General features: G+C 44.7%; 1 protein-coding gene across 2 annotated transcripts in view; it reads left to right on the forward strand.

The window, feature by feature from the left end:
* The window catches only part of MED13 (mediator complex subunit 13), a 148,455-nt gene that overhangs the window by 63,828 nt on the left and 63,188 nt on the right, over positions 1–21,439 (forward strand). For both annotated transcript variants that reach the window (XM_056556697.1, XM_056556696.1), the window contains exons 10-12: positions 11,822–12,032; positions 13,882–13,966; positions 14,256–14,377. In XM_056556697.1, coding sequence (XP_056412672.1) covers positions 11,822–12,032; positions 13,882–13,966; positions 14,256–14,377 — 418 coding nt within the window. The remainder of the gene's footprint in view (positions 1–11,821; positions 12,033–13,881; positions 13,967–14,255; positions 14,378–21,439) is intronic.

Here is a 21,439-nt window from a genome sequence, read left to right on the forward strand (position 1 = left end):
AGGGTCCCGGCCATGAATAGCAGCCTGAATAGTGTGACCCTGTTTTAAACACCGGGACCGGTCGTACAGGTACGCCCTGCGTGCTTAAGAGGTTAAAAACCGCATACGGATTGAAAACAGTGTCAATAACGTGATCCCGGCCTTAGTAATTGCGCTCAAAAATTCTGGTACAGCAGAATCCCTTTGTCAATGGGATTCCGCTGCACAATACACATTATGAAATTTCATAATCTTAGTCTCAGTATAAGAGAGATACTGGGAAATGTATGATTTATTTAAAGCCTAAATATTTTAAAATGTTCAAATTGGCTTAAATTTGCAAGTTTTTACCTAGAAATCTAAGTTTGTATGTTGTCTTTTAGAGTTGTTATCCTTTTATAATTAAAGGGGTACTCCAGCAATAAGACATCTTATCCAAAGGATAGGGGATAAGATGCCTGATGGCGGGGGTCCCGCCGCTGGGGACCCCCGTGATCTTGCACGCAGCACCCCGTTAGAATCAGTCCCTGGAGCACGTTTGCTCCCGGTCTGATTACTGGCGATCACGGGGGTCGGAGTATTGTGACGTCACTCTCCGCCCCCTGAATGCAAGCCTATGTGAGGGGGCGTGACAGCTGCGTGCAAGATCACGTGGGTCCCCAGCGGCGGGACCCCCGCGATCAGGCATTTTATCCCCTATCCTTTGGATAGGGGATAAGATGTCTTAGTGCCGGAGTACCCCTTTAAGATGGCTAGTTTGTATGTTTCCATTGCATTTGTTGAAACTAACATTTTGCTACTGTAAATTTGGTCAATACAAAGTGTGGCCGTAAAGGTTTTTTCAAGCATTTACATTAAAGGAGAGCTGTAGTGCTCTGTACTTATCTTTGGATAGGGGCTAAGTTATAGATCGCGGGGGGTCCGAGCGATGTGGCCCCCCATGATCTCCTGTACGGGGCCACGGCAGTCTGCTGGAAAGGGGGCGTTCCGTCCCCGCATGGCGCGTCAGCCCTCCATGCATCTCTATGGGGTGCGTCATGCGGGGATGGAACGCCCCCTTTCCTGTACATTGCCGCGGCCTTCGGATAGGGGATAAGTTCACAGCACTGCAGATCTCCTTTTAAAGATCTATCCCCAGGATGAGCCAGGGTGGGGTGTTGGGGGACTAAATTTTTTATTTTTTTTTAAATATACATGCACTCCCCTCCAATAAAAAGTCAAATGACAACCCAACCCTATCTTAACCCAAAAAAATTAAATGTAAACAAAAAACATGATTTGGTATTGTTGCATGTGGAGATGTCCGAGCTGTTAATGTTTCTGAAACTGCACGGCCAATAGCAGAAATGTGTGTGTGTCTGTGTCTGTGTCTGTGTCTCACATCATATCCCCTAATAACTGGATCTAAATGTCCAAACTACGTCAAAGCAACTATAAACTAAATAAATGTTTTATTTATTGGTAGTCTTATTGTGTAACAGTGTTATGGGTATACACTGCTGCCACAAGGAGGATCTGACATTGAGGGGCTCAATCGCCACCTGTTTTTCTCGGTCGCTCCTCATTGGGGGACACCTAACTGATGGGTATATGCTCTTGCCACTAGGAGGCGCTGACACTAGGAAAAAAAAAGTCTGCTCCTCCCTGGCAGGATATACCCACCCACCTGCAGTGAGGTAATCAGTTTAAGCTAGTGTCAGCAAAGAGGGGGGGGGGGGGGGGGGGGGGGTTGCTGTGTTTTGTGCATACCAGGTCCTGTGCAGCAGTTCCCTCCACAGGAGTTCTCACTGGCTCACTTCTGATGAACAGCCTCGCTGTTCTTGCTTCCAGTATGATTTTCTCCCTGAGGGGTCTGCTCTGCCGGCAGGAGTCCAGGGCCCTGGCGGCACATGGCCACCCTTCTTATTGCCCTGAATCTGTGCTCTGGGAGGCCAGACGGCGCTGCCCTCCTTCCCCATTGCCGGGGCTTGGCGAGGGCGAAAGCGCCTTGGCTCCCCAGTCAGCAGCCCGGCGGGAGCTCGAGATTTGGCCCGTTATTTTCCCCTCCAGTGGCTTGATGTCTGCTGGTTATAGTTGCTGCGGGCAGCACTTACAGGGTTCCCTGCGACCACTGTCCCTTTCCATATCATGTTTTAATCCATAGTTAATATTTATTTCTTGGTTTCTCAGACCATTTGGTGGTGTTTGGCACCCTCTTGTGGCCGATACTTGTATTGCAATTTTAGTTTTATTGCAGCATTAGCCGGTAGAGATGAGCGAACTTACAGTAAATTAGATTCGTCATGAACTTCTCGGCTCGGCAGTTGATGACTTATCCTGCATAAATTAGTTCAGCTTTCAGGTGCTCCGATGGGCTGGAAAAGGTGGATACAGTCCTAGGAGACTCTCTCCTAGGAATGTATCCACCTTTTCCAGCCCACCGGAGCACCTGAAGGCTGAACTAATTTACGCAGGAAAAGTTATCAACTGCCGAGCCGAGAAGTTCGTGACAAATCGAATTTACTGTAAGTTCGCTCATCTCTATTAGCCGGCCTTATCTATTCCCTGTCGTGGAGCATATAAAAACCGCTGTGGCGGGTTGTTTCCAGGGAATAAAGTCCCCTTGGAACAAGGGGGTCATATTGCAGCAATATGTTCACTTCTGCCACTGAGTGCCATATAATGAGCAAGTTCTTTTGCTCTCCTGCTAGACGCTCAGGTTTCTTTTAAGATTCCTCATCTGTCAGGTCTGCTGGCCATCCATCCTAGGGGTGTTCTTGGCATGTCATGCTATGGGATTCCCTTCTCCACAGGCTATCACATCCGCGGCTAGTGCTATGGATACAATCATCCACCGCACGGCCCTCAGGGGAATACTCCTGCGTGGGAATGGATTAGACCTGATATTATTATGCCAGACGGTAGTCTCGCCTGTTACTCATTTCATGGCTGCCGCATCCGCGGCTCACACTCAGTACCCCACTGCTGGTGGGGTTGACGTATCTGCGGCTGGAGTCCGGTACCTCACTACTGTGAGGCTTCCTATGGAGTGTCCCGTTGTTTCCTAGGGACCCATACCAGTAAGCCAGACAGTGATCTGCATTGTTTCCTATACCGCCTGTCATACATCAAACGGCTGATGTATCTGCGGCTGGAGTTCCAGTACCTCACTACTGGGTGAAGTATCCGTTGGAGTGAACCGTTGTCTACTATGGACCCATACCACTAGGCCAGACAGTGGTCTGCATGGTTGCCTCCACCCGTCATACATGAAATGGCTGACGTATCTACTGCTGGAATTCCGGTACCTCACTACTGTGCGAGGTGCCGACGAAATGACTTGTTGTCTTCTATGGACCCATACCAGTAAGCCAGACATTGGTCTGCGTGGTTTCCTACACCACCTGTCACACATCACATGGCTGGTGTATCTGCAACTGGACTGCCGTTACCTCACTACTGTGCGAGGTTCCCGACGGAATGACTCTATCAGTTATCTGCATGTTTTCTTCTGTCTCCTGTCACACGTCACACAATTGATGTTTTTGCAGCTGGAGTTCCGGTTCCCCACTGCTGTGCACGGTATACATGGAACAGCGTGTCCCACGGACACTATACGGGATGTCAGGTATGCATTCCACGGCTCCTCTGCCTCCCTCTATCTCCCAGGGGGTGGGGTTTCTCTGCCTTCCCACCTATGACAAAGGGGCACAGTTATCGCCTGTCTGACTATTCCCTTTTCGCCACACACCTGGGGGTGTTCTTGTTCAGCCAGACTGTTGTCTACACTGTTCCCACCGCCATCGGTCTCTGACCTCTGGGCTGCCGCGGACATAGCCAGGTTTCCCGTACCCCACGGATGGGTGAGGGGTCTGAAGTAGGGTCCCTACAGGGATACGGGATTGGTAACAGTCGGACAATCCTTAGTGGACGTTGGTTCAAGTTGCCCACTGCCATGATCTAATTTTCGAGTGAGTCACCCCATGTTGCCCCATGGGCCTTATACAATGCACCACATACTGGTTTACAGGGTTACCTACTTGGCCAGGTCCCTCTCTGCATGCCTGCTACTCTGTCTACAGACATGTATCTCTCTCCACTGTGTTTCCATAGCCGGGACCTCGCATGGCCACGGTCCCTTTGCCACATAGCCAGACTGTGTCTGCCTGGTGTTCTAATACACCTGATCGCCTCCCCCGTTTTTGCCAATGCTGCAGTCTGGTGTCTCTCTTCCAGTTGCAGTTCCGCAGTGTGTGTACCTGTGGGTTCTTGGATCCCTTTCTACCTGTAAGTCACAGTGTCTGCATTTTTCCTGCTCCACAGTCATTCTTCATCTCCTGAGTCTGTGTCTGCAGCCTTGGTGTCTGGCACCATAGGAGATGGAGTGTGGGCTTTTTTTTTTTTTGCAGGTCCCAGGGAATTTCTCTGCAATGGCAGCATCACTCTGTTCTCCTCCTTTCTTAGGTTGCACTGTTGGTCTGCTAGAGGCATACCTCCCTTCCTGCTGGTCCCTTGAATGTCTGCGGTTTCTTTTGTGTCTGCAGTCTTGGTACCCCTCTGCTATCGTGTGGTACCCATGTCTGGGTTCCTACATATGCTCAGACCACTCTGTAGGTGTAGAGCCCACCTTCCCCTTTGTTCGGTGGGGTGAGCCTCCAGTTGAGCACTTCTGTTCTGACATGGGGCCTGCTGTGGCGACAATCCATTTCTGCCCCTCCATATGCCTCCAGGTTTTTTTTCCTGTTGAATGGCTCTCAACATGTCTTATATTTTTTGCCCAGCTCCAGTGTACAGGATTCTGATCCCTCTTGGGACACAAGGTGGCTCCTCCATACAGCAATGGTTGCTGGGGCCTGGGGGCTCTGTCCACCCAGTACTCTTTCTGTGGCTGTGGGACAGCATTTCCCTGCGCCTGGCGCATTTTGCAAATCCCCTTTCCATATGCAGCATGCGGATCAGGGTGCTTGGCATGGGTCTTTTGAGTTTTCATCTCGACCACCCTTGTTTTCTCTCCTCTGGATGGACTATTTTGTAGAGCTGGGCGGTATGACCAAAAATGTGTATCATAGTATTTTTGTAAGTTAAGGTGGTTCCACAGAATTTTCCATCCCCCCCCCCCCCCCCACACACACACACCCCAATCATGTCACACGGGGAACTAATCATATGTAACCCGCGAGCGCTGAACCATAATCTGTAGTTTTTAACTGTACTACTTTTGCATATATCTGATGTTTTGGTCACTTTTTGTGTGTTGTTTTTTCAGATGTGTTACTGTGAAAATTGTCCAAGATAGAATCTACTATTGATTAAATGATTAAATGTGTTGCCGCAGGCTTATGAGTATATAGACATCTAGGCCTTGTGTTTCTACAATATAAAAGTTGTGATGCTCAAGCTGTAGTCTGTGCATAAAGCGGTGTATACTAGGGATGTAAGAAAAAATCGATTCTCGCGATAATCGCGATTTTTCATTTGCCGATACAGAATCGATTCAAAATATTTTTGAATCGATTCTTTTAGGGATGTGGAATTTTTAATAAAACGCACTTTCTCTTACCTGCCAACGAGCCCCCGGAGCTCCGGTACACTCCGGTACAGGTGTTCGGTCCCCGGCTGTATTCTTCTTACTTCCTGTTAGTCCGGCACGTCACATGGAGCTTCAGCCTATCACTGGCCGCAGCGATGTCCCGCCTCCGCTGGTGATAGGCTGAAGCTCCATGTGACGTGCCGGACTAACAGGAAGTAAGAAGAATACAGCCCGGGGACCGAACACCTGTACCGGAGCTCCGCGGGCTCGTTGGCAGGTAAGATAAAGTGCGTTTTATTTTATTTTGCAGCCCGGACGGGATAACATAAAAAAAAGTGTGCACCGGAGTACTAGATCGCCGCTGTCAAAGCTGACAGCGGCGTCTATTGGGATCTATGAATGCTCCCAGGTGGGCGATATATCGCGATGTATCGTCACCTAGACGGTATCGCGATATATCGCGATATATCGAATCGCCACACTGGTATCGCGATTCGAATCGAATCGCCAAATTCTTGGCGATTCACACCCCTAGTGTATACCATAGACTACCCTTGATACATCAGAATATGGTGTTTCTGCAGCGACCCTCGAGTTCATAACAACCTGGACCTTATGACTATGCAATACAGAAATAATTATCTGGTATTCGATGTAGAGAATTTCCTTTTTGACACCACAAGATATCATTTTCGGTACACTTATTTTATATCTTGACTAGTACCTCACTTGGCCATGGATCTGGGCCTTGTGGTTGTTCTGACTTGATGAGTGAAACATAAAAAATACACAATGTAATTCAGTCCTCTAACTTTATATGTTTGCAAAATTAAAAAATGTTGCAGTATCTTGTAATGCCTTTTATTTTTTATTGGACTAACAGCATTTTGTAGAGAAGCTTTCGGGATTCCTCCCTTTCCTCCCTTCAAGTCCAAAGCAAATCTAAGCTCACAAGCAGAAGACTCAGGTTAGGCTGCTTTCACACTATGAAAAGTACCCATTATATAACACCCGTTATAAAATTGTGGGCGATCGCGGCATTAAACCGACATTAGAAAATCCCTAACCTACGTTAGAAAATCCCATTATAATCTATGGGATTTTTCGAATAGCCGCTTTAACCCGTTACCACCCGTTATTAAAAACGGACGTTATTTTATGACTGGAGATAGTGCATGAACTATTTCTCCCGTTACTATTTCTTCCATTCAATCGCCCGTCACAAAATAACGTCAGTTATGAATAACGGGTTAAAACGGCTATTAGAAAAATCCCATAGACAATAATGGTCGCCCCCACTATTTTATAACGGGTACTTTTCACAGTGTGAAAGCAGCCTTACATCTCACAGATATGCAGGGGTTAAGACAATAGATGTGGAGAATTCACACTAAGATAGCCCATAAATTGTCCTGCTATAGGAACATAGACTAAATAGATAAGGATGAGAAAAAGTGGGAGGGAGCAGGGGAGAGACTGATAATAAAGCAGGACAAAGTGATAGGCAAAAGAGAATCCAGTACAGGTTATAAAATTTTTTTGATAATTAGATAAAAATCTCAAATCCACATTGACTCTCTGTTTTTGGAATAAAAAAAAAAAACAGTATCATTTTAGCTTTAAATGTCTTTGTCTCTTGGGTGTTTTTGAAGTTCCCTCTCAGTATCTTGATTGTAAGGTCATGTATGGAGTGGCCTGTTTGGGTAAAATGGTGTCCAACTGGGGTGCAGTAGTCATTTTCTTTATGGCGGTTGATGGAATGTCTGTAGATTCATCCTTTTGTTGAGATTCTGGCCGGTTTCTTCCTCTAGAAATGTTATGATAAATCTCCCCCTATGTTCCTATAGCTGGACAATTTATGGCCTATCTTAGTGTGAATTCCCCACATCTATTGTCTTAACCCCTGCATATTTGTGTGATATATAACCTGTGTTTTCTGCTTGTGAGTTAAATTTGCTTCTGACTTGATAAAGGGAGGAACCCCGAAAGCTTGTCTACAAAATTTTGTTAGTCCAATAAAAAAGGTATTACAAGATACTGCAACCTTTTTTTTGATTTTTGCATCACTTGACTAATACGGCTTCCCAAATTACGCTCTCTATCTCTCATATCTGTCTGTATCTCGTATCTGTCAATCTATATCTCATATCTGTCTATCTCATATCTAATAAGTTCATATAATAAACAAAGTGAAACAATGAAATATATTATCAAAAAAGTTTTTTGCTATAATATAAATTTCTAGCATGAAAGCATCATAAACTGGGGGGAAGGTGTTGTCCAGTTGTAGGAAATGGATTGCTGTTTGGTCCTTACGGACAATCCACCATTTATGACCCAAATATCAACAGCTGTAATTTGTACACCTTTTGTTGCCAATATATGTTTGTTGTTTCTTATATCTGTTTTTTGTGGTTTTCTGTGCAATGTATACACCGTATTTATCGGCGTATAACACGCACTTTTAACCCCTTAAGGACTCAGGGTTTTTCCGTTTTTGCACTTTAGTTTTTTCCTCCTTACCTTTTAAAAATCATAACCCTTTCAATTTTCCACCAAAAAATCCATATTATGGCTTATTTTTTGCGTCGCCAATTCTACTTTGCAATGACATTAGTCATTTTACCCAAAAATGCTTCCTTTTCTACGCAGTGCATATTTCGGTAAAAATTACACCTTATCATTATTCTGTTGGTCCATACGGTTAAAATGATATCCTACTTATATAGGTTTGATTTTGTTGTACTTCTGGAAAAAATCATAACTACATGCAGGAAAATTTATACGTTTAAAAATTTCATCTTCTGACCCCTATAAGTTTTGTATTTTTCCATGTACAGGGCGGTATGAGGACTAATTTTTTGCGCCGTGATCTGAAGTTTTTATCGGTATGATTTTTGTTTTGATCGGGTTTTTTGAACACTTTTTATTCTTTTTTTTTAATGGTATAAAAAGTGACCAAAAATTCGCTTTTTTGGACTTTGGAATTTTTTTGCGCGTACGCGGTTTAATTAATGATATATTTTTATAGTTCGGACATTTACGCACGCGGCGATACCACATATGTTTATTTTTTTATGGGAAAAGGGGGGTGATTCAAACTTTTATTAGGGAAGGGGTTAAATGACCTTTATTAACCCTTTTTTTTTACATTTTTTTTGCAGTGTTATAGGTCCCATAGGGACCTATAACACTGCACACACTGATCTTCTACACAGATCACAGGCGTGTATTAACATGGACCTCATTAACGTGGATCTCGGGCACGGAGCAGTCATTCGCCGATCGGACACCGAGGAGGCAGGTAAGGGCCCTCCCGGTGTCCGGTCAGCTGTTCGGGACGCCGCGATTTCACCGCGGCGGTCCCGAACAGCCCGACTGAGCAGCCGGGTCACTTTCAGTTTCGCTTTAGAAGCGGTGGTCAGCTTTGACCGCCACTTCTAAAGGGTTAATACCGCACATCGCCGCGCGGGGACCGACGCGATATGATGCAGGATCGCGGCGCGATCCCGCTTCATATCGCGGGAGCCAGCGCAGGACGTAAATATACGTCCTGCGTCGTTAAGGGGTTAAGGACCACGGTTTTTTGCACTTTGGTTTTTTCCTCCTCACCTTTTAAAAATCATAACTTTTTCAATTTTTCACCTAAAAATCCATATAATGGCTTATTGTTTGCGCCACCAATTCTACTTTGCAGTCACATCAGTCATTTTACCCAAAAATCTACTGCGAAACGGGAAAAAAATCATTGTGTGACGAAATTGAAGAAAAAAATGCCATTTTGTAACTTTTGGGGGGTTCCGTTTCTACGCAGTACATTTTTCGGTAAAAATTACACCTTATCTTTATTCTGTAGGTCCATACGATTAAAATGATACCCTACTTATATAGGTTTGATTTTGTTGTACTTCTGTAAAAAAATCATAACTACATGCAGAAAAATGTATACGTTGAAAATTGTCATCTTCTGACCCCTATAACTTTATTTTTCCACATATTGGGCGGTATGAGGGCTCATTTTTTGCACAGTAATCTGAAGTTTTTAGCGGTATCATTTTTGTATTGATCGGACTTTTTGATCGCTTTGTATTCATTTTTTGATCACATAAAAAGCGACCAAAAATACGTTATTTTGGACTTTGGTATTTTTTTGCGCGTACACCATTGACCGTGCCGTTTAATTAATGATATATTTTTATAGTTCGGACGTTTACGCATGCGGTGATACCACATATGTTTATATTTTTATTTACGTGGTGTTTTTTTTATGGGAAAAGGGGGGTGATTTGAACTTTTAAGGAAAAGGTTAAATCACATTTATTAGCTTATTTTTTTTACCCTTTTTTTTTTTTTTTTTTTTTTTTTTTTGCTGTGTTATAGCTCCCATAGGGACCTATAACATTACACACACTGATCTTATACCCTGTTCACTGCAAAGCCATAGCTTTGCAGTGATCAGGGTTATCGGCGGTCGATTGCTCAAGCCTGAATCTCAGGCTTGGAGCAATCAATCGCAGAGAGGACACGCCGGAGGCAGGTAAGAGGACCTCCGCTCGTGTCCCAGCTGATCGGGACACCGCCTTTTCACTGCGGTAGTCCCGATCAGCCCCGCTGAGCAGCCGGGCAGCTTTCACTTTCGGTTTAGACGCAGCGTTCAACTTTGAACGCCGCGTCCAAAGGGTTAATAGCATGCGGCACCGCGATCGCTGCCGCACGCCATTAGCCCCGGGTCCCGGCATCAGATACATGCCGGGACCGACCGGATATGACGCGGGTCACCGCTTGACCCCGCGTTATATCGCGGGAGCCGGCCAAGGACATAAATATATGTCCTTGGTCATTAAGGGGTTAAAACTTCAAGGCAAAAAGTCTGCCTGCGTGTTATACGCCGATAAATCTTCTTGTCACTGAGTTAAAGTGGCCGCAGCAGCGTCTGCTTGTTAAGGATTAGCAGCCTGGCTGCGGCCACTTTAAATCGGTGACCAGCGCGTGGCTCCCGCTTTTTTTTTCTTCCTCCCTTTCCCCCCTGCTTTTTATTGTTTTTTTTTATCTTCCTTACCCAGCCGCGCTCGGCAGGCCAGGTCTGGTGTCCGCTGCGGTCAGTGAAGCAGGATGAGTGACGTCCTCTGCTAGCTCCACGATCAGTGACGTCACTCATTCAATGTACCGCTGTGACTATTCTAATGGCTGCGGTTGCTGCGGCCACACTGACCAGCGGCGGCTGCAGCGAATGATGAGTGACGTCCCTGATGCTGTGCAGCGTCACTCGTCCTGCTTCACTGACCGCAGCCCGCAAGACCCGACACCGGACCTGGCCTGCCGAGCGCGGCTAGGTAAGGAAGATGGGGGGAAAAATATATATATATATTTCAAAAACGGGGGGGGAAATGGCGTGATGAGACGGTGGGGGCGTGATGAGACGGTAAGGGGGGGAGATGGTTATAAATGTGGCACAGGGTCTGATAAAAGGGGAGGAATGATGTGGCACTGGAAGGGGGGACCAAACTGAAGTTCAGGCAAAATCAAAGTTAGAGGGATGATATTGCATTTAGTCTGTCATTTATCTTATATGTATTTTTTTTTACTTAAATGTCTCTATTAAAATGGGGGTGCGTGTTATACACCAGTGCATGTTATACGCCGATAAATACGGTGTGTGTATGTATGTGTGTTCTGATGGTCACAATAAGCCAATTTAGATCTATCTTGGCAAAGATATCTCAATATCAACAATAGCACCAATGATGACAATATTACTATTAAAATTACAATCAAAGCATACTCTTTGTAGCACAATAAGATAAAACTGTAGCACCTGTATAGTCTTTATGACAAGATATAATAGATGACACTTTCTCCTATTGAGGGAAAAAAGTTGTAGTGCTGTTTCCTGTAAGTGCACCACTTACCAGTCTTACACAGGGATGGCTGTCTGGTTCTCCAGGATGAAGTAACTTTCCCAGTGTGCTGTGTACTGCTAATTTTCAGTTCTGCAATGGAATCATGGAGAGAGACCAAAATGTTGTGGTGTATTGATGCCAGTTTTAAACTTCGTTCTCTCTGGAATTATCCGGCCCTTTGGAAATGTAATGCCACACTGCAGTGAGTGTATAGTGGCGATGAGTTTGTTTTCAGGGTCTAGAAGTGAGTACAAGCTGTACGCGTTTTAGAGCTTCCTGGCTCCTTTTTAGTAGCAATTTAAGATCATTCCCAATGATGTATCCCAAATACACCATTCCCACATTGATAGCACAACAGTACATGCATGATATAGATATGTGAAAAACAGAAAAGTTATCCTTTTGAACTTTTATACTTTTCTTTGTGCTCCAGGGCAATGGTGCAATGTAAAAAGCCACTTAAAATTTCAGAAGAGTTGCTCCTCAAGTATCAAAGCAAGAACCAATACGTCCCAACTGCTGTATTAGATAGTGATCAAGAACCTGATCCCTATGCCTTTGAGGATGATGGTGTGGAATTTGTATTCTCGGATGCCAAAAAGGATAGACAGGTCAATGAAAGAGATGTTGGAAAAAAGCATAAGGTATGTTTATAGTTTAATTTACTACACCATTTCCCCAATACCAAAATCTGTCACCCAACTTACTGGATTAGCACTGTCCTGTACACTTACCTCAAATAACTGTTAGTATTGAGTAGACCTGATCATCTTAGTTTTTGTACCACAAAAGTTGTATATAGTAACAGCATAGAAAATCAATATACCCTTACAGTGGGCAAGTGAGAGCAGAATAAATCAGGGTTGCTAAATATTTGCAACAATAGTATTAATACTGTGGAGAGTGGAGAAGAACAAGACTTTAGTTCAGTGCATAGTGTTAGTATCCTATGGATAAAAACAATGGTTTCTTGGATACTGGGTAGAAAGAGGGTTCATTAATCTAAATTTTCAGAAAAGGATATCCATTGTTTCCATGCTTTCTCAAAGCCCCCATAACCTTGGTTACTAGGTGGTGAGATTTCCACCGGGCAGCGGTGTATATTCTCTCTGCCATGCTAATTATTTAGGAGAGATTGTGCCTGGTTTTTCTATTTTGTAAACTTATCTCCAAGTCATAGCACTGTGGGGTTTAGGACCGGTTTGGGGGAAATGTATTTTAAGTACTTAAAAGATACAATTGTGGGGCACTTTTACCATAAATGCACTTGTGAACCGGTCACAAGACTTCCTCTGAGGCAGAAAGGAATGGATTACAGAAAGATAGCCATGAGGGGTCTGGGACTAAATTACGTCTGACACTTCTGCTAAGGTAGTCTGGTGACTTCCTTTTTACAACGTTGATAGGGGGCAACGTTGCCTCCTCCATCCCCGGTTTTAGAATGACCTATTCCTGGGGTCCGCGCTACTTCTGGCTCCTGCGGTGTCCTGCGCAGCGCAATGACGAGTGATGTCCTCAACGCGACGTCACTGTCAGTGCGCACAGTGACGGCTCAGGACTCCGCCGGAGACGGAAGTCGCGCTGACCCCGGGAACAGGTAATTGTAAAACCGGGGATGGGGAGGCAATGGGGCCAGCAGTGGTGGCTGGACTAGGGAGGACCCCAGGACAGGCAGGGGGAGAGAAGTGGGTGGCGGCAGTCTCTAGCCCCGCAAAATCTGCTGCAGTTCATTGATTTAAAGGTCGCAGATTATCGGTATTGGCCCTAAAAAATAGATATCGGTCGATCCCTAATTAGTAGTGACAATCAACCTTTTTTCCATTTATAGTCTGCTGTTCCAGCTGTTGAGATGATATACAACAAAGAACTGTATGACTTGGGTGCTGTTTTAGTTTCCCTTGAACCTTGCAGTATAAATGAACTGTGCATCAAATTTTTTCTCCCCCCTAAAATTCTTACATCAAATGTATGTAATTGATTTGGTGTATTAAATTGTTTTGGTATGTTCTGTTTTATGTATCTGTCACATCTAGATCCTACTTGAAGCTCATCTTTTTGCCTACGGTCGGGAAACTGCATACGGCCGAAAAAGCAGCCGACCGGAGGCTGCGGTTCACTCCGGTCGGCTCATAGACATGCATTAAATACGGTTCCCCTATACGGCTGAGTGCGGGCGCCGCGATTAAGCCCCTCCCAGCCGTATACGGGAACTGTAGTTAGAAATCGAAGTGTGAACCCAACTTAAGCCCCAGAATACACTTTCTTCCTCCCTTAGCCCGATCTGCCTTGCCTGATTTATGTGCTGGAAAATGAGCCCTGTACATCATTAATGCATTGTGGGTAGGGAGAAGGCATGAATCCTTCTGCTCTGAACAGCCTCAATGACACTTGATCTCTGAGTGTTATCTAGCTGTTATAAAAAGCAAACACACATGTTATATGCATCTTCTGTTACTGCCTTTTGTTGTGTTAATGGTATGTCTTACTTTCTAGGCAGATGATGGCATGTCAAATGTTGCTGTTCTAGCCCAAGAGGGTGAAGATGCCATGTCGTTATTCAATCCATCAGTTAAACAAGGTAAGAAATGCAAACACGCATTCAGTATCAGGCGGTGTGCGCACGTATTTCTGTGCGGAATCCGACGGGAAAATTTTTCTTGTAAATTCTGCTGCATGAAGTTAACATTGTAGTGAATGAAATTTCCGCTGTCGTGTTCACATTGCACATTTTCAGGTGTGGCTGATATATATATTTTCTAACTTGACTCTGTATTTTTATGTTTAAATGCTGCCAGGATCGCAGGCCACCCCTGCCCACTATGGCTTGCAGTGTAGATTCATGTATAATGATTTATGTTTCCTTCCAGATCCTCAGAAATCAGCTGCTCATGCCCGCACAGCCTCAACCAGCCTCTTTCATGAAACTGACCTTGTGGTTTCCTTTAATGATTTGGATAACCTTTTTAACTCTGATGAAGATGAGCTCACGGTATGATAATTTAAAACTAAATATTTTATAAATGGCACGCACCTCTTATTTTATAATATAATAATATATTATATATTATGTATTATTTGAGAGAGCTCTATAGAACAACAATGGCACAGCACTCCAAAAAAATGCAGAAAATTTGAAATTTATTCCTTCATGTCAAAACAAGCTACGTTTCAGCTCCTTAAAGGAACTTTTTTCAAGCATGGTGATACAATAAACTGAAGCTATCTCTAGAAACAACATAGGATCGCAGCAGCTGATTACCAATATTGTTTGTTTTAGTTACGGCAACCAGGATCACGTGCACATTGGGACCGGCGTCACAATGCGATCATAGAGCGTGACGCAGGATCATATGACATAACGTCAGGTTATATTATACCTAGCAAATGCACGCATGCGCAGTGCATTTGTGTACATGCCTATGGCGCCATCTTCAATACAGAGCGTGTGAGCAGTTCCCTTTCATTCAAACATGTATTTTCTGATTGTATATGATACACAGCTGTATGTATAATTGGTTAATATGGAGCGTTGGATTTTCAAGCCTCATTGTTTTTATTTATACACACTATGAGCATTATGCACTTTACCATGTACTTAGGTACTCCTAAATATACAATGTATGTTTCACATGTGGTTTTTTTCCGCAAGTTTTTATATTTGTATATTTTATTGATTGATGATTGTATTGATTGCACTGGGTATAAGAAACCCCTCAGTTTATTGTATCACCATGCTTGAAAAAAGCTCCATTGAGGAGCTGAAATGTCGCTTGTTTTTGACATGAAGGAATAAATTTCACATTTTCTGCACTCTTATGGAGTGCTGCGCCATTGTTCTATTACATGGACTTTGATTGAGTTGGGGCGCTAGCACCAGACATTTAAGGGTGAAGTAGTGCTGCATTGTCTTTGAAAAAAAAAAAATATATATTATAGTGTGTGTGTGTGTGTGTATGTGTATGTATGTGTGTAATATATATATGTATATGTATGTGTGTGTTAAATATATATATATATATATATATATATATATATATATATATTTAATATCTACATATGTGTATATATTAAATAAATATATATATATTAAATAAATATATATATGTATATAATAAATATATATATATATATATATATATATATATATATATATATATATATATATATATATATATGTATAGATTAAATAAATATATATATGTATATTTTAAATAAATGTGTGTGTGTGTATATGTATATGTATGTATATGTATGTGTATGTATATGTATATGTATATGTATATATATATATATATATATATATATATATATATATATATTTATATATATTTTATCTCTATATCTATATCTCTAGTAAATTTGAGTAGCCGTATTAGTCCAGTGATGCAAATCTAAAGAGATTTGCTTTAGACTTCACAAAGGGAGGAATCCCGAAAGCTTGTCTCTACAAAATTCTGTTAGTCCAATAAAAAAGGTATTAAAAGGATACTGCAACATTTTTTGATTATATATATATATATAATATTTATTATAATTATTATTATTTATATTGTGTGTGTGTGTGTGTATTTTGGTGATTTTTAGATCAAAGTAAACATAACATAAAAAAAATACTCCAGGTAGCCGCAGGGCCAGTCCTAGATACGACTAATACAGGAAACAAATATACGGTAGTAAATTAGGCAGAAAAAAAGCAGGATAAACAAAATTGCAAATAGTAAGGCATTTCTCGGTCTCCCTTCATTGGGGGGGGACACATAACTGATGGGTATATGCTCTTGCCACTAGGAGGCACTGACACTAGGAAAAAAAAGTAGTCTCCTCCCTGGCAGGATATACCGACCCAACTCTAGTGAGGTAATCAGTTTTAGCTAGTGTCAGCAAGGAGGCAAGACACTGGTCTGGGAGCTCCCCAGACCTGATCTTTTTTTAAATTCTTTTCTAGTAAGAGCAGTTTAGTTTCTTTACTCCCTTCTTGTTTCCCTTTTTTTTTTTTTTTTTTTCAGGTGGGAGTTCAGGAGCATGGCGATACATGTTCCCCCATATGCGGCTAAGGGGCACGGGACCTAATAGTATGCACAGTTAACCCCTTCCTGCCAATGGCCAGCGCCTGGAGGTTTTACCCTGGGTCCGGGTCCTCCACTGCCCCTGCTCGCCCCGCTATCTTAGCCTGGTATGATGCAGCGTGGCCATAAGCTGGTTGAAGACACCTGAGGTGAGTATAAGAAAATGGCATCTGCAGGAGAGTATGTACTCCCCCTCACCCCTTTATTGTCCTTTAATGGGGTCCTTATGTGTGGGGGCTGTGTTTCTGTATACTGGGACAGCCGCCGGCCCTTTGCAGCGGTTCTCTCCGGCACTTGTTGAGGGGTTATGGCATCTCTGCATAGCTTCTGTGGTGTCACTGGGGGTCGGCTGCACGCTGAGTGAGGGGGGTCATGGTGGCAAATGGCTCCGCCCTTCCCGGCGGCCCCTGCTTTTTAAAGTAAACGCGGGGTCTCCGAGAGCGCATCCCTGTGTCACGAAAACATCTTTTGGACACAGGGATGTCCCAGGCAGTGGCGGGCCGGATAAATGTCCTCGGCGGGCCGTAGTTTGAGGACCCCTGGTTTACAGTTTCAGTCTTGAACTATTGACCCTCCATTCTCTTCACTTATACAAGTGTCTCTAGTCCTGCAAAAAACATATTTACTTAATCCCTTATCAGTGAGAGGCTAGGTTACCCATGGGTTCCCTGTAACAGCAGAACACAACACTACGGAAAGTATAAGTATTGCCGCTCCTAATTGTGCGTTGCGTGCCATAGTGAAGCACATAGTGAAAAGCATGCTTCTTCACGGTCACTTAACTTGTTAGTTATGCAGTGACGTGAGGCACTGCATGCATTGGTCTTTATTCTTACAGTAGAGAAGTCATTAATTATAACTTTTTGTGAATTGGGACATTTAAACTTGCTCCTTTTTTTTAAATTTTTTTTATTCCAATCTAAATTTAGTTGGAGTCGGTGCATTGTTTGCCTACTCAGACTCCAGGTACCCAAAATTTCGTCCGACTCAGACTCCACAGCACTGAGGCCTTTTGCAAGCTTTGTCGTTCCTGAAAGACACTCTGATCTCTTTTGAGGTTCCTCATCTGTCATGTCTGCCGGCCACCCATCCTGGGGTGTTCTTAGCATTTCATTGTATCTGATCCCTTCTCCACAGGCTACGGCATCTAGTGCTCCGGATCCTCACATCCAGCACTAGGTCTGCATGGGAATATCCCTGTGTAGGCATGGTTTGGACCTGAACTATGCCAAACAGTGGTTTCTCCTGTCACTCATCTCACAGCTGCCGCATCAGCTGCTGGTGTGAGGTTTCCGAGCAATGCCCCATTGTTTACTAGGGACCCATACCAGTTAGTCAGTGGTCTGCATGGTTTCCTCTGCCGCCTGGCACACGTCACACAGCTGATGTATCTGCAGCTGGATTTCTGGTACGTCAACTACTGTGCGAGGTTTCCGAGGGAATGACTCGTTGTCTGCTCTGGACCCATACCAGTAAGCCAGACAGTGGTCTGCATGGTTTCCTACACCACCTGACGCACATCACATGGCTGGTGTATCTGCGACTGGACTTCCGGTACCTCACTACTGTGCGAGGTTCCCGACGGAATGACTTTCTATCCACTATGGATCCATACCAGTAAGCTAGACAGTTGTCTGCATGTTTTCTCCTGCCGACTGTCACTTGTCGCACGGTTGATGTTTTTGTGGCTGGCGTTCCAGTACCCCACTGTTGTGCGCTCTATTCATAGAACTGACCCATCGTGTCCCACGGACACTATACGGGATGTCAGGTATGCATTCCACGGCTCCTCTGATTCCCTCTATATCCCAGGGGGTGGGGATTTTCAGCCACCCTGCCCTCCCACCTATGACAAAGGGGCACAGTTATCAACTGTCTGACTGTTCCCTTTTCACCAAACGCCTGGGGATGTTCTTGTTTAGCCAGACTGTCTACACTGTTCCCGCTGCAATCGGTCTCTGGCCTCTGGAATGCCACGGACATAGCCAGATTTTCCCGTACCTCACGGCTGGGTGAGGAATCTGAAGTAGGGTCCTTACAGGTATACGGGATTTATACCAGTCGGACAATCCTTCGTCTGTTGGGTTTTCTACACCACCAGGTCGCCCGTTGGATAGGCCACTCTAGAACCCCGCTTTTTGTGGGGGGTTGAATGGAGTGGCCCTGAGTGCTTAGGAATCCTTTACCTGCCGGCCAGACAGTTTTCCGCATGGCTTACAACTAATTCGGGTCACCTACCATACACTTTCACCCCGTGGACGGTAGTTAAGGTTACCCACTGCCATGATATGGTTTTCGAGTGAGTCACCCCATGTTGCCCCATGTGCCTTATACAGTGCACCACCTACTGGTTTACAGGGTTACCTACTTGGCCAGGTCCCTCTCTGCATGCCTGCTACTGTCTACAGGCTGGTATCTCACTCCACTGTGTGTTTCCGTATGCGGGACCCACGGTCCCTTTGCCACATAGCCAGACTGTGTCTGCACGGTGTTCTAATGCACGTGGTTACCTCCCCTGTTTCTGCCGCAGCTGCAGTCCGGTCTCTCTCTTCCAGGTGCAGTTCTGCAGAGTGTGTACCTGTGGGTTCCTTGGTCTACCTGTAAATCATACTGTATGCATTTTTTCCTGCTATACAATCATTCTTCATCTCCTGAGTCTGCATCTGCTAATGGGGGGTGGGCTTTTTTTCTGCAGGTCCCAGGGACTTAATCAGCAACAGCAGCATCACTCAGTTTTCCTTTCTTAGGTTGCACTGTTGGTCTGCTAGAGGCATACCTCCCTTTCTGCTGGTCCCTTCAAAAGGATGTCTGCGGTTTCCTTAGTGTCTGCAGTCTTGGTACCCCACGGCTATCGTGGGGTACCCATGTCTGTGTTCCTACATATGCGAAGACCGCTCTGTAGGTGTAGTGCCCACCTTTTCTTTTGTTCGGTGGGGTGAACCTAGGGGCTTCCGGTGATTTTGTTTCTGCAGCAGTTTTGTTCTGCAGCGGTTGATCGCTTCTGTTCTGACATGGAGCCTGCTTGGGCGACAGTCGGTTCAGCCCCTCCCTATGCCTCCAGGTGTGTTTTTTTTTTATTTATTTTTTATTTATTTTTTTTATTTTTTTTTTTATTTTTTTCTCCACGGTTTCTATCCGGGTGACTGTCACCTACTCATTACTGTCTTGAATGGCTCTCAAAACTTCTTGTATTTTTTGCCCAGCTCCAGTGTCCAGGATTCCGATCCCTCTTGGGACACAAGGGCAGCATTTCTCTGCTCCTACTGCGCCTGGTGTGTTTTGCCAATCCCCTTTCCACAGGGGGTACGGGGATCAGGGTGCTTGGCACGGGTCTGTATTTGTTTTCATCTTCACCACTCTTGTTTTCCTTCCTCTGAAGGGGCTATTTTGTTGAGTTTTCTCTGCCGCCAAGATGATGCCATCTCGCTGTTTCGACTATATAGGTGGAGTATCTGGCGTGGCCCCTGTTTTTTTGCTGAGCGCATTCAACAGGGATTTTTACTGTCTAGGCTTGTGTGCTTTCTGTCCAATGTTACAGCCTGGCTCTCTTTCTGTTTGTTGGTTATCTACTGCTGCTCACCTAGCCTTGGCACTCTCCTATGTTGGAGGAGTTTGTACAATCTCCCTGGGTGTGTTCTTCCTTCCCTTTTGTCGGTGTCAGTTGTACTGCACTGACACAAAAGTCTTCTGGAGTCATCCTTCCTGAGCCCAGACCCTGAGAATCCCAGCTGGGTTCTCATTTGTGTTTCTCCCTTCATTCCCATTCTGGCGGGATGTTTATTCAGTGTGCTCTGGTCTGCTCGGACCACTGGGGTCTGACTGGTTGGTCTCCTTAGCTTGGACTCTGTCGTAGGATGCTTTGGCATGCCTTCTTTTCAGGCGGCTCTTCCGGTTTCTTGGGCCTTGGTGATGGTTATGGTCTTGGACATGTGTAGTGATCCGGCCAAGACTCCTCCGCAATCCCATTAGTCGGGGCAGTCTTTCTGTTCTGCACTCCTTCTATTCTTCCTGGAAGTTTGTCGCCCGGAGAGTTTTCGCACACGTCTGTTTTCCTTACTTCATTCGTGGTCCATGTCCTCCCGAGTTGGACGGCGTTCAGGTCATCTGCTTTACACCAGTACGGCTATTTTTGCCTTCTAGGTTCTCATGGCGGGCCCCTGGGACAGGGGTTTTTAGGTCTGCGGCTGTATAGGTCTTTGTTCTCATGCACTAGACCTCTCCGGAGCAGATTTCCATCTTTTTTCCTGTGGTTTCTTGTATCTCTATATGACCCGGGTGTCTTGGGTCTCTACAGAGGATGGCCCCTTCCCTCGGCATCCTTGTCCATCTCTCTTGGCCTAGTGTGTCTCCACCTAGGGGGCTCATCCGCAGGCTATGTGGACACGTGAGTTCAGTCTCAGGACTGATTCCTTGTCTCTGGTTGTTTTTCCCACCCTAGGGGACTGCTTTGATACATCCCATCAGTAAGGTGTCCCCCAATAAGGAGCAACCGAGAAAAGGAGATCTTTTTTTGTACTCACTGTAAAATCTTTCTCGTAGCCTTCATTGGGGGACACCCACCCATTTCTTCATCTTTTTTCCGGACTATTTCTTCCGTTTCTTGGGTTGTTTAGCCGGGATTCCTTTCTAGGGTCCTTCGGACGTATGACTTTGTTGGCTCTCCTAATGCTTTGTGACAAAACTGATTACCTCACTGCAGGTGGGCGGGTATATCCTGCCAGGGCGGAGACTACTTTTTTTTCCTAGTGTCAGCGCCTCCTAGTGGCAAGAGCATATACCCATCAATTAGGTGTCCCCCAATGAATTCTACGAGAGAGATTTTACGGTGAGTACAAAAAAATCTCCTTATCACTACCACCACCCGGTACACAGGGGCAGGCACAGACCCCGAACCCCCCCGGAGTGCGGCAGCCCAGCAACAACACAAGACAAACAAAAACACACATTCATTCTCTGGTACCCCGCTCGCTCCACTACCACTAAAG

Source organism: Hyla sarda, chromosome 2 (genome assembly GCF_029499605.1).
Source record: "Hyla sarda isolate aHylSar1 chromosome 2, aHylSar1.hap1, whole genome shotgun sequence".
NCBI classification, from domain to species: Eukaryota; Metazoa; Chordata; class Amphibia; order Anura; family Hylidae; genus Hyla; species Hyla sarda.